Genomic DNA, 14,403 nt, shown 5'->3' with positions numbered 1-14,403 from the left:
GGACCAAATCTGTGCCATGGGCTGGATGTTTACCCACCCCTGCTTTAAATCAAAAGTGGGTTGTTGTTGTTGTTTATTATATTTGATTACATTTTTGAGAAGTCTGTGCCTACAACTATCTTAGCAGACAAACTTGAAATTGGAAATGAGAAATTAAATAGAGAAAGGAAGGAATAAAATAAGAAAACACACACCATTAAAAAGGGTAAGAATACACATGCAGCGTATCTTAAAACCCAATACACTTGCCACTTGATAAGTGAAAAATGGTTTTTAAAAAAATCTGATGAAGATGTCAAAAGGAGTTCATAGCTTATCTGAAAGTCCCAAATGTCTTCTGCTGATTTTGAATGCCTGTGTCAGGGGTTCAGGAGCAGAGGCGAGGGAAAGGGAGGAAACAGAGAGCGAGGGGGAGGAGGCAGAAGAAAAGATGAGTGATGACGACGACCCGAGATCTCCGAGTCTTTCCAGTGAATCAGAAGATTCACAAAAAGGAGCACCAGTGGCCAGGGCAAGGGGGGAGACTAGGGGGACACCCCAGGAAGATAGAGCCAGAGGGGACTCAGAGGGGAGCAGTTGGAAATCGGGACCAGCGTCACCGCCAGAGAGCAGGGATGAGGAAGGGCGCCAGGGATCAAGCGCTGGCAGCTCACAACAGGAGGGAGGGCACGAGTCAGGAGTGGCCACACCTCCATCGGGGAGCGAAGAGACGGTTAGACGGAAAGTGGAAGGTTGGGCGCGCGCGCCAAGTTCAAATGCACAGGAAGGTGGCGCAGTAGGCAGCCCGGAAAGGGAGCCAGGTCCTAAAGCCCGGCGCAAGGAGACAGAAGGGTCCGGGGGGTCAGCGTCAGAAGAATCCCGGAAGGAAGAGACCCCAGGGGGCAGAGGGACCCAGAGGAGAACTGTCAGGCGGAAAAGGTGGAGCAGGGCTAGGATATTAAGTTGGTGCACAAGGGGCGGAGACTCAGACGGAGCTTCGCCGATCTAAGCATAAGACGTAGAGTTGCGCGCAGCAGCTTGAGAATGGAGACTGTAACTCAATAAAGACTTTTATTTAATGATCGCTGGCTGGCGTGATCCTCTGTGAGCTAGGATCTGGAAGCAACCCTGACAGTAAGCTCCGTCTCTTCAAATTGTGGGCATCCACGGCCTCGCGGAGAGGAGAGAAAACGGGTGCCTACTAGAGAGCTCACGAACGGCAGACGCTATGACGGCCGAACAGCAAATAGCGGAACTGAGAGAAGCAGTGTCACGACTGAATGCCGAGGCGCTGGCATCCAGGAAGAGAGAGGAGGACGCAGCTGCCGCCTACAGGGATCTCCAGGTCAGGTTGGACGTGCTTACGAAGCAAGGGCAACAGACACCCAAATCAGAGGGGATTGGGTTGGGGAGACGCACAGGCAGTCTGGTCTCTCACTTCGATGGGAATTTGCAACAGTACCCCAACTTTAGAGCAGACGTAATGTGTGCACTGCAACTGCTGCACAAAGACTTTAGAGATGAACAAGAGAAAGTGGGGTTCATCATGTCCCATTTGCATGGAGACGCAAAAGCGTGGCTGCGCAATTTGTGGAGAGATAAGGATCCTGCGCTCCAAAATGCGGACGCCTTTATTAAAGCGATGGATGGGTGTTTTCTATCAAGCATTGACGTGGATCTTGCCCGGAAGGAGGTGCATGGACTAAGGCAAGGGAGAGCCAGCGTAAGGCAGTACCATGCCCGCTTTTTCGCTTTGGTCAGTGCCCTGGAATGGGACAGAGATTCGGCTCCTGTCAGAGACCTTTTTTGGGAGGGCTTGCACAGCTCGGTTAAAGATGAGATTGCGAGGGGGGAGAGACCCCGGACCACGCAGGAGATCGTTCAGAGGGCGCTGGCGGTGGGGGTGCGGCTGGAAGAACGTCCGTGGAGCAGGGAAGAAGGGCGCAGCGGGCGCGAACCAGCCAGGGGCTCCTCCTTCCTTCCCAGAGAAGCAGCGCGTGCGCAATCCACGCCTCCAACAGGGGGAGGGGTGGAACCGATGGAGGTTGGAAGTGCAAGGGCTCAGTCAGCAGCCAGAGCCCTAGCACCGGCAGCAGTGAAAGCGAAGCCTCCTAGAGGGAACAGGAAGTGTTATATCTGCGAGGATCCAGGGCATATGGCGAAAGAGTGTCCCCGGAGGCTCCACAAGCACACTGCAGCTTCGGCAATGGTGACTGCAGCAACGCAGCAAGGAGAACCACAGCAGGGAAACGACGATGTCTGGCTGGAGGAAGAGGCACTGGGGCCCAGCCAGACGTGTCAGTGAAGCAGTCCCCAGGGAATTTACCGCCCATGGACCCCCTCCCGCCCAAGCCAGTAGTGAGGCTCACCGCATCGCTCCAGCTACTCAATGGAATCACCATGGACGTGCCAATCACCGTCGACTCGGGAAGCAATGCAGACTTCATAGGGCAGGACTTTGTCGACCGGCACGCTATACAGTTGCTGCCTGCCACGCTGCCCCTGCAGGTTGTCACGGTGGATGGCAGGGAGCTGCTAGGGGGGCACGTGGTGAAGCAGACGCCACCTATGGTGCTGCGGCTTGGAAATCACAAGGAAATCATCAGCTTCAACGTCACTCAACTGTCGGACACGCCTATTGTATTGGGCATGAGTTGGCTGGACAAGCACAGCCCGACGCTGGCTTGGTACCAGAGGCAGCTGACCTTCGGCTCTTCCTTTTGTGCTGAACACTGCATCATGCCCCGGCAGGAAGGGGAGCAAGAGGAGTCACAGCTGCTGCTAGGCACGCTGCAAGCGATTCCCCACAAGTACGCAGAATTTTTGGAGGTTTTCTGCGAGAAGGAGGCAGACAGGCTACCCCCCCACAGACCATATGACTGCAAGATTGACCTGCTGCCGGGGGCGGCGCTGCCCAAAGGGAAGCTGTATTCCATGTCTGAGGACGAACTGCAGGAACTCAAAGAGTTCATAGATCATAATTTGGAGCGCGGTTTCATCCGAGAGTCCAGGGCAGCGGGGGGCAGTCCGGTATTCTTTGTTAAGAAGCGAGACACGCCCCAAAAAAGACTCGTGGTGGACTACCGCATTTTGAACAGTGTGACCAAGCCATCGGACTTCCCCATGCCCCGAATCGACGACCTCCTCGCAAAAGTACGCAAGGGCAGCGTGTTCACCAAGTTGGACCTGCGAGGGGCGTACAACCTCATTCGCATGCGGGAAGGAGATGAGTGGAAGACAGCCATGTTCACGCCCCTGGGCACCTACGAATATAGAGTTATGCCTTTTGGATTACAAAATGGCTCCCACGTTTTTCAAGCTTTCATGCATCACGTGTTGGCGGGGCTCCTCTACAAGACGTGCGTCTGTTTCTTGGATGACATCCTGATCTTTTCGGAATCGCAGCAGGAGCATGACAGACACGTCAGGGAAGTGCTGAGCAGGCTGCAGCAACATAGGCTGTACGCCAAGCTTGAGAAGTGCCAATTCGACGTGACGGAGGTGGATTTCCTGGGCTACAAGTTGTCTGACAAGGGGCTCGCCATGGACAGCACCAAGGTTCGAGCGGTGTTGGATTGGAAAAGCCCACGCAACCGGAAGGAGGTCCAACGGTTTGTCGGCTTCGCGAACTTCTATCGCAAGTTTATCAAAGGCTTTGCTATGCAGACAGCGGCCATCACGGACACGCTCAGCTCCAAGAAAAAGAAGTTCATCTGGACAGCGCAGGCGGAGCAGTCCTTTCAGGCACTCAAGCGTCTCTTCGCGTCGGAAGAACAGCTGCTTCATGTCAACCCCAGCAGGCCGATGAGGGTGGAAACAGACGCCTCAGACAGGGCCGTCGGAGCCGTCCTGCTGCAGAAGTACCCGCAGGGGGTTTGGAGGCCGGGAGCGTTTTACTCCAGGAAGCTCAGCAAGTCCGAACAGAACTACACCATCTGGGACAGGGAGTTGCTGGCCATTCATGCAGCATTCAAAGCGTGGAGGCACTTCCTGATCGGCGCCAAGCACACGGTGCAAGTATGCACGGACCACAAGAATTTGGAGCACTGGCGCACGGCACAGTTCCTGAACCAGAGGCAGATACGTTGGGCTGAGTTCTTTGCGAACTTCGACTTCCGAATAGAGTATGTCCCTGGGGACACCAACATCATGGCGGACGCGCTCTCCCGTAAGCCACAGTATCTGGAGGACGCCACGCCAGCGGCCGCCATGCACATCTTCGCACCAACAGTGTGGGCGTGCGCTGCGGCGACAGTGGACCTGGAGGCGGTGCGACGAGCGTTGCAGAATGACTCCTTCGCGCAAGCTAAGATGGCAGAGATGCAAAGGGGCAAGGCGGCGACCGATGGGTTCCAGCTGAGAGATGGATTGCTCATCCGTAAAGGGGCCATCTACGTGCCGGGAGACGAACTTCGCGCCAAGGTACTGCATCAGCTGCACGACGCGCCCACTGCCGGGCACTTTGGCAAGGAGAAGACGGTTGAATTAGTCGCCAGGGATTTCTGGTGGCCCGGAATGAGAGGGGAGGTCGCGGACTACGTGGCGAGGTGCGACACCTGCCAGAGGGCCAAACCAGTGCACAGACCGCCGGCCGGACTGTTGGAACCGCTGCAAACTCCGGTCGAGCCATGGGAGAGAGTCGCCCTGGACTTCGTCACGGATCTGCCCAGCTCGAGGGGCAAGACGGCCGTGCTGGTGGTGGTGGACTTGTTCTCCAAGATGGCACATTTCATCCCGTGTGCGAAGGTGGCCACGGTGGAACAAACCGCCAAACTGTTCATAGACCACGTGTTCAAGGTTCACGGTCTGCCACGGTCTATTCTGTCCGACCGCGGGCGGCAGTTCATCTCGAATTTCTGGCAGAAGCTGATGGGCTTCCTAAACGTCAAGATCAACCTGGCGTCGGCGAGACACCCGCAGACCAACGGGCAAGCGGAGTGGGTCAATGCCATCATGCAGCAGTACCTGAGATGCTATGCGAATCAACAGCCTGCGACGTGGGTGGATTACCTGCCGCTCGCCGAGTTCGCCTACAACAACACGAAGCACGTGTCCACGGGGGTCACGCCGTTCTTCGCCAACAACGGGAGGCACCCCAGAACCTTCCCGGGACTGGAAAGAATAGTGGAGGGGGAGCCGCAGACAGCGGATGCGTTCGCGTCGGAGTTGCAGGAGGTCCAAGATCAGCTGCGGCGGCACCTGGAGCTGGCCAAACACGCATACAAGGTGCAGGCAGACAAACACAGAAGGGTTGGCGAAGAGATCCATGTGGGAGACTGGGTCTGGTTAGCAGCCCACGCAGTGCCGGCCAGGTCGTTGGCCAAGAAGAAACTAGGGCATAAGCAACTGGGGCCCTACCAAGTCGAAGAGCAGGTCAACCCGGTGGCCTTCAGGCTGGCGCTTCCGGAGGGTTCCAGGATGCATCCGGTGTTCCACAGATCGGTGCTCACTCCCTACAAGGCACCTCACAGATTTCAGGAACCAGGAACGGCGCCGAGTCCGCTCCGAGAGGGAACCGGGCAACGGGGAGTGGCACAGGAGGTGCGCATCAACGAAGTCACGGAGATTTTGGACTCCAGATGGGGGGAAGAGGGGGTAGAATACCTTCTCGCTAAGGAGGGCACCCCGGCCAGTGCCAACAGCTGGGTGCCAGGCTACGCTTTAGACGAACCTCTGCTCAAGGAAGAGTTTCATGCCCTTTTCCCGCATAGGCCAATGCCAGCGGACTTTTTCGACGACTGGCTTTTCACGCCCACGCTTTCAGCCAGCACGTTCCGGGGGTTCGACTCGGATGAGGAACCGACACGAGACACCAGTTCCCCGGAGGGGTCGCCCTTGGGATCTGCTTCAGAACCCTCGTATTGGTGGGATGATCGACCAGAGGAGCAGTGGCGCAGGAAGTGGCTGGAGGGTCCACGACGAGCAACGCCTCCAGAAGGAAGCGAGGGAGAGACGGACATGGACGTTTTCGGGGACGACCAGGGTTTCGAGCACGGCGGCACAGAGATGGAAGCAGAGGTGACCGTCGTCGACGAGAGCAGGGAGGAAGAACCGGAAGACTTCAGATGGAGGCCCGCCACGGGAAGCGAACTGTACCCGACATTCGTTCCCTCGACACGGCAGCACCCAGCTCCAGCACCGGAAGGCGGGGAGGGGGGAAGAGGGGGCTTCGAGGGGGGGATGGATGTCAGGGGTTCAGGAGCAGAGGCGAGGGAAAGGGAGGAAACAGAGAGCGAGGGGGAGGAGGCAGAAGAAAAGATGAGTGATGACGACGACCCGAGATCTCCGAGTCTTTCCAGTGAATCAGAAGATTCACAAAAAGGAGCACCAGTGGCCAGAGCAAGGGGGGAGACTAGGGGGACACCCCAGGAAGATAGAGCCAGAGGGGACTCAGAGGGGAGCAGTTGGAAATCGGGACCAGCGTCACCGCCAGAGAGCAGGGATGAGGAAGGGCGCCAGGGATCAAGCGCTGGCAGCTCACAACAGGAGGGAGGGCACGAGTCAGGAGTGGCCACACCTCCATCGGGGAGCGAAGAGACGGTTAGACGGAAAGTGGAAGGTTGGGCGCGCGCGCCAAGTTCAAATGCACAGGAAGGTGGCGCAGTAGGCAGCCCGGAAAGGGAGCCAGGTCCTAAAGCCCGGCGCAAGGAGACAGAAGGGTCCGGGGGGTCAGCGTCAGAAGAATCCCGGAAGGAAGAGACCCCGGGGGGCAGAGGGACCCAGAGGAGAACTGTCAGGCGGAAAAGGTGGAGCAGGGCTAGGATATTAAGTTGGTGGACAAGGGGCGGAGACTCAGACGGAGCTTCGCCGATCTAAGCATAAGACGTAGAGTTGCGCGCAGCAGCTTGAGAATGGAGACTGTAACTCAATAAAGACTTTTATTTAATGATCGCTGGCTGGCGTGATCCTCTGTGAGCTAGGATCTGGAAGCAACCCTGACAGCCTGCATCGCTGAATGTATTTACTTGTGCTTTTACATAATATTTATTGTCTAAGGTTACAGGAACTAACTCAGTAAAACACAGTATGTGTGTTAGGAAACATGAGCCATGAAAATTTACAAATACCACTCTTGTAAATGTTAAAGCAGCTCTGGAGGGTAGGCAAGTATTATCTACATACTTTTAATTCAAACTTTTCCAGCTTAGGGGTCTCCAAATGTTTCGGATAGCAACTTCCATTAACTCTTGCCATAACTGCTGTGCTAGCTGGGGCTGATGGGAATTGTAGTCCAACACATTTGGAGGACACTAGGTTGGGGAAGGCTGTGTTAACTGACAGAGTAAACCCACACCAAATTAGCAACTGTCCACTGTAAAAAAGGAAAAAAGCTTGGGGTTTATTATAAGTTCTTCCTGCCCCATCATAAAAGGAAGTAGCACACCATTCACTCTCCTTTCATAAGCAAAAGAAAAGTGTAAAGGAAAGTAGGAGTGGGAAATTAGAATGAATTAGGAAAGATACTGGAATGAGAAATAATAAAGAAGAAAAGAAAGATATGGGAAGGTTAGGAAAATGAGAGAGAGAGATGGAAAAAGATACAGGCTGAGCAAGAAAGAAGGAGATGCATTAAAAATGGGGAGGTGTGGGGATGCTTCCTCACTCTTTTTATTTGGGATTGAGATAATCTTCCTTCCCTAACCTATAGCTGGGGGGGTGACGCGCGGCTATAGAGGCTCCTGCCATAGCCGTGCGTCACCTCTCCAGCCGGGAAAGGGTCGCGGGGCTATGGCGTCTTCGCTCCATAGGACGCACACACATTTCCCCTTAATTTTTGAAGGGGAAAAAGTGCTTCCTATAGAGCGAAAAATACGGTAATTATTTAGACCTTCTATTTATATTTACTGTTAATGGTATATTAGAGCTCAACCAAGGCTCTTCACAAAATGGCTGCTCAAAAACTGCACAGTTCATTATAATAAGGGGTTCATTTATTAATGTACAAAATAAGGTTTTGAGGACATAGGTAATACTGTGTATATTGGTCTGGAGGCCTTGAGCCTCTTGGCCTAACATTTTCAGCCTGTAAACGCTTGAGGTCTGTGGGGCTTAACTGAGGCCTTGTCTTAGGCTGGGAGTGTCTTTGAGTTGGTTGAAAGGAGAGATCTGACAGAACAGAACTTGCAGGGGATTTTTTTTGGGGGGGGGGTCAAGTTGTATTAGAATTAATGGGCTCTGCAGTTCCCTGAATTCCCCTCTTCTAATGGCTCAGTTGATTGTGCATTTATCGCAGGTGTTTGCAAAATTATTGTCCATTTTATGTGACTATACTTTTGAAATGGAGAGAAATGAGTAGGATGAAAAAGAGGTGCAGAACTTTTGGCATGTATGGGGAATGAACCTGTGGCCTTTAGTGTTATTAGCACCACTAGCCCAGAGATGGAGGACCTGTGGCATCCCAGATGTAGCTGGACTGCAACTTCCACCATCCCTCACTGCTGGGCATGTTGGCTGGGACTGCTGGGAGTCAGAGTCTGGAGAGCCACAAGAGTCTGAGTCCTCATCCCTGTTCTAACTAGGCCTGTCTTCCCCCCACCCTCCTCCCAGAGACCCTCGCAAACACACAGCTTCTGTTGCTGGAACTGTTGACAGGTATCACAGGTTTCGACTGAGCATTTGCCATGGCATACCTTGGCACCACTCACAGGTTAAAATAAGCAGCAAAACTGATTAAACCTAAAACTCTAGATGTATGGTGCGCTACTGCTAGGGCACAGTAGATAATAATATACTTGTCCCTTGACTTAATAATAATAAAAGATTTCCCAAAAGATTCAGTACAAATGGAGAACTCAAGTCCAACAACAGCGGACACTAGGAGGGGAAGAACTGGCAATACCTACTTAAATTACTTGTCAACCTTGAGACTCCTACAAAAATTGGTATGGACCATCCTCAAATCTACCTTTGCTACACTGCTAAGTTTCTTCTTTATCTATTAAGCTATTCTCTAAGCTGCAGCACCTACTCCTCCATCCCTGGATATCAGGTTATAATGGATAAATGCTGTACATGTGTCTTACCCTTAACATAGGGCTTCAACTATGGCCCAATTCAAGCCTCAATCACATCCTCTTTAGCTGTGCCCCATCCTACTCCTTTCCCACAAATTTCAGCGTTCTCTGACCATTTTAGGTGCCCTTTTCTGTTCTTTTTCCAGCTCTGCAGTATCTTTCTTAAGATGGAATCACCAGAACTGTACTCTGCATTCCAAACAAGGCTGCTCCATAGATTTGTATAAAGGCATTAGAGTACCGAGAAGAGCATTTTCAATCTCTTTCCTTAATAATCTCCCTAGCATGGATTTTGTTTTTCACATAGGATGCTGTATTGATTTCATTATACTCTCCACCATGATCCCAATAGTGAGTTGCACAATATATCCTAGCTGTTGCTCTGCTTCGGTACAACTACCTCATCAACGTATGTGAGATTGGAGCTTATTTTGTACCACTTTGTATCTGTATCGCTCACACTCACTTATATTGAAACTCATTTACACTTCATTTGTGATTTTTGTTGCCTGTCCACCCAGTTTAGAGAGCAGCTAAACAGAACACATCTAGAAATCTATGTACAGTGGTACCTCAGTTTTCGAACACCTCCATAGTTGAACATTTTGGAACTTGAACATCAAAAACCTAGAAGTAAGTGTCTCAGTTTTCGAACGTGCCTTGGAAGTCGAACAGGAAACGCAGCTTCCGTTTTGAGTTTTCCATATTGAGGCTTGCCTTTTGAGGCTTCCGATTTCAGTTTTCGAATGTTTCAGAACTCAAACGGACTTCCAGAATGGATTATGTTCGAAAAGTGAGGTATCACTGTAGGTGCAAAAGAAATTACAGGGACATCTGGCAAATTTACAATGAGAGAGTGCATGTTTTTGATAGTGCTTGGTCCACTGCAGCCTTGCAAACCCATTCTCCTTCACATTCATTGGGCTTTGGAGCATGAGATCTAAATAGAAAGTGAATAGATGACATGACAGGGAAATAAATTATGTGACAAAGCCTGGAAACAGGATTATTTCGATTTCGCTGGTAGATCAGACATTGGTCTGATAAAGACCCAGGCTGAACAATCACAAACTGCAATTATGCTTGGACCACAGATAATGTTGCCACAATGTCAGGCGAACATTTGCTGTGTCCAGTACTTTCTCAGCCCAGAATTGGGGGGGGGGGGGCAGGAGAACAGGACGAAGAGGCATCTAAAAACACTGCCAAAAAGGGCAGCTCCATTATCCTGGGCAACACAGCTGCTGCCTACAAATCTTGGGATAGGATTGAGGCAGCACCACATCACTGCCCAGAAGTGGAGTGAGCCAGAATACATTGCAACACACACAGCTGTGGCATAGCAGCCCATCATTCATTTGATCCCCAGTGGCACAAGTGGCAAGACATGGCTCCTTAAGAGAGATACCTGACTGCCCTGCAGGAAAGCGTCTGAGACACCAAATACCATAATCATTCCACCTTCGGGACCCAGTTGGCTTCCTCGTGGCACCCACCAGTTTGTGTGATGGGATTTTATGGTGTTATCTGGCATTCTGTGAGGGCAGCAGGACTTCTGCCAAATTCTGAGGCCCCTCAGGTGGCCTAACTCCACTTTAGGATTGCACCGTTAATGTAGCCTGTTGAAAAAAGCAGTGTCTTTGGCTGCAGTCCTAACCTCATTTACCTGAGAATAAGCCCCATTGAATTCAGTAGGACTTACTTCAAGTAGACATGGTTAGTCATGAGACTTGGTAATATCATGGGGGAACGTAGTGAGTTGACTTCTGAGTCCTTCTGATGCCAGTGTTTCACTTTTTTGTGACATGATTAGAAATATCATTAAAAAATACCAGCCAGGATTTTCAAGCAGATTAGTAAGAATACGAATAGTTGAATGAGTAAATTTATTTGGGAATTACCTTTAAAGAATTTTAAATTCAGCAGAAAAAGCAATTTAGTGAAGGCCTGTAAGCTCTGTACCACAGCACTAAAGAAAGGTAGTGTGACCTTTTTTCATTTCAAAAAATATTTGGAAGCTTTTTCTCAGCAGAGACTTAACCTTACATCTGAATTATTTGTGAGCTTAGAAGTAAAGTGTTGCCTACTACTGATAGAGATGTCTGTCGTGTTTTAGCAGCCTAAAAGAGATCACAGAATACAAAATGGCCAAATTGATAAAACATTAACCTAGTTCACAGATAACAGTACTCCTACATCTTTTAAAAGTTCCTCTCTTGAACTACCACCTAAAGTGAAAAATTCAATCATCATCTTCTCATAGAGCCGGAAATTATTAATCTCTGTACTCTTCCTGAAGTGCCCGGTTTTGAATACGATGGCCTGATAGAGCCTAAGCCACATCCAACCAAATGCTTCTGAACAGTGTAGAACTAGATCTATAAAGGTCGTTCTTTATATTGACATCAGTCTATATAAGCAAAAAAGGACTGTTGCTCTGAAAAATGTGGTTTTCCCCCTTCCTTTCAGGTGATACTTTGACCTTCCTGAAACTGTTTCTGAATACTTTTTTAATGGACATCCCCGCTACCCTCAAACTGCCTGAGATGGCAAGTCCGGCCATCAGCCCAGACTCTTCTTCCCATGAAGGACTCTCCTCCGTCAACTCCATGCCTGCATGCTCCCCCACGTCCGATTCCGAGAATCTGAGCCCAGATGAGTTGGAGCTATTGGCAAAGCTTGAAGAACAAAACAGGTAAGTTGAGTGAAGTGAGCTGAACTTGGATATAGTATGCATAAACACTGGGTTGGTTAAAAAAGTTATCAATGTGATTATTAAAGCTGAGAAACCAATCCTTCTAGTTGGGAATGCTGTACATAAATACATATTTTTAAATGCTTTCTTGAGTATAAAGCCCATATAGTGTATAGCTCAATGCTACCAAATGGGAGATACTTTTGGACCTTGATAAATGCAGTTGTCACCTTTTTCTTTTCATTCGTTCAAATGAACAGAAAAAGAACTTTGACAGGTTACTTTAGTCTAGGGATCAGCCTAGTTCTGATCACATGAAACCCCCATCAGTCCCCACCTGTCCCATTCCTGCATACATGTTTTTAAAAAGGAAATCAGCGCAAAACTTTCTTTCTCCAACCTACATTTTAGTGGTCCAAGCAGCATGCCTTTTGCATTGTTCAACCATGTTTTATTCTCACACATTGTCTCTGGAAGCAACTGACGCACACCCACATCTCATCAATCCTCGGGCCATTTGTAGCCATGTTTTCAACTTGCATGGCAACTGGTGTGATTATTTGCTGCTCCAAGCAGCTCTTAGAGGGTTTTATATATATAAAAAAATACGTCCCACTCAGACCACCTTGTAGGGCTTTATTGGGTGGTCCAGATTCAGAGGCAGAACTCCTCTGACCCATGATTTTGTTTGCAAGGCGTAGATCAGATGTGCTTGTCTCATAGTTCAGATCACTGACATTCCTTCAGCATCCCTAAATGAACCATATATACAAATGAACCATTCATTTGTAAGCACATGAACTGGATATTAAAAATAAGATGCTGCATAGATCATTAGGGCAGCATTTCAGTCTTCTTAGGCTTTCCACCTTGTTGGACTTTAGAACCTCTAAAAATCAGAGGCCAGGTGGAATAACTTGCTGGGACACTAGAATTAGCAGACTTCCCACTGTTTCTCCATTTGAATAAGGACTGAGTGCAGTATTCCTCGTTCCAGCAAAGCACATGTTCTCCCATGTAGCAATCAGTGACTTGAGTGCATGTTGGATTTCATTGTTCAGATGTCATTGTCTAGGTGAGGCTCCGTTCCTTTTAGAGACAGACGTTTTGGCAAAGTATCCAAGCAGTGTGTGCTAGACTGAGTAGACAGGCAGTGAGAGCTCTGTTTTGGAGTTGCCTTTCTGTTTTTTGATTTGCCTGGATTTGACAGCTGCTCATATCGTATAAACAATTGTAGATTTGCTACTTTCAGTAGCTCTATGGTAGCTTCCTTTTACTGAATGCCCTGCTTGATTTCTAAATGGCCATGTGGTGGCATCCGAACATCAAATGATCATGACAGCCAGAGAACCTGTAATGGAAAGTGACAAATGTTGAATTGAACAAGCAAAGATGTCTTGGTAACTTGTGTCTGGCTGTTTCTTTGAAATACTTATCTCTTTGACCTAATGTATAACAGCTCTTTTCCTAATCTAAAAGCTGTTTTGTTTACCAGACTGTTTTAGCATGGCTGCTTCACTTGGGATTGAGAATTAGTAAAGTAGAAAACTGAGAACACCTTGTTGATGATTAAGCATAAGTCCTTTATAGCTGCCTGAGGAATCAAATTCTGCTGAGCTGTGTATAATGAACAAGGTTTTCTTAATATTTATAGGAATTATATTGCCCTTCGTGTTTCTAAATCTGTTTTAAAAATGGTGGTGTGATTTTGGCTAAAGGCTTCAGGTGCTTACCAAGTTCATGAGTAGAATAATCTAGTAGGGGATTTCATTGAAAATGATTTGTGAAAGTAACAGAATTCAATTTGTCTTAATTCTCTGGTCTTGCATTTGAATATAAATTATACCTTTATTTAAAATCGAAATTGGGTGAAGCCGAGATGTACTATAGACATGGAGAGGTTTTCTTATCATTCTTGACTCTTATTGCCTGAGATCTTAATTGTTAAATTGGACTCTGTTGAGGAATGTGCTTTGTTCTCCCACCGCCTGCTCTTACCGGTGCGGGGAACAACTTCCAGGTTGATGGCGCCTGTGCGCATGCTCACGGGTGCTCCACCGACCCGGATGTGCACCGGAAATACAGTGGTGCCTCGCAAGATGAAATTAATCCGTTCCGCGAGTCTCTTCGTCTTGCGGTTTTTTCGTCTTGCGAAGCACAGCTATTAGCGGCTATTAGCGGCTTAGCGGCTATTAACGGCTTAGCGGCTTTAAGAAAAAGGAAACAAACTCGCAAGAACTCGCAAGACGTTTCGTCTTGCGAAGCAAGCCCATAGGGAAATTCGTCTTGCGGAACGACTCAAAAAACGGAAAACTCTTTCGTCTTGCACGTTTTTCGTCTTGCGAGGCATTCGTCTTGCAAGGTACCACTGTAGCGTGTGTGCACACGTGTGGAACAGAGTGGCAACCCAGAAGTGTGTGCATGCACACATGCTCCAGCCCATCCTCCGACGGACAGAACGTGGGCCGGCCCATCGTTTGGTAAGCTTGCCGACCCCTGTGTTACAGACTCCATCAGCAGACAAACTTTGCTGTGTTTCATGTGATATGTTTGTAGCTGTTTTACCTCTGGAGATGCTTTGTATGCTGCTAGAAGGGCCGGCATGTCAAAAAACTTGTTTGCAAAAGCATTTCAACTTAGTTCAACTGGAAGCTCTGTGCATACCAATTGTAACTGAGGAGTCCTACTTTTGTGGTAACTTAGTTAGATGTTGAT

General features: G+C 49.2%; 1 protein-coding gene across 5 annotated transcripts in view; it reads left to right on the top strand.

The window, feature by feature from the left end:
• EVI5L (ecotropic viral integration site 5 like) overlaps positions 1-14,403 on the top strand; it is a 54,854-nt gene that overhangs the window by 9,482 nt on the left and 30,969 nt on the right. For all 5 annotated transcript variants that reach the window (XM_082214702.1, XM_082214701.1, XM_082214703.1 and 2 more), the window contains exon 2: positions 11,463-11,688. In XM_082214702.1, coding sequence (XP_082070828.1) covers positions 11,507-11,688 — 182 coding nt within the window. In that variant the 5' untranslated portion in view covers positions 11,463-11,506. The remainder of the gene's footprint in view (positions 1-11,462; positions 11,689-14,403) is intronic.

This window comes from Podarcis vaucheri (genome assembly GCF_965113315.1).
Source record: "Podarcis vaucheri genome assembly, chromosome: 2".
NCBI classification, from domain to species: Eukaryota; Metazoa; Chordata; class Lepidosauria; order Squamata; family Lacertidae; genus Podarcis; species Podarcis vaucheri.
Note: the sequence above shows the minus strand (reverse complement) of the source record. Positions and strands in the feature narration are given on the sequence as shown.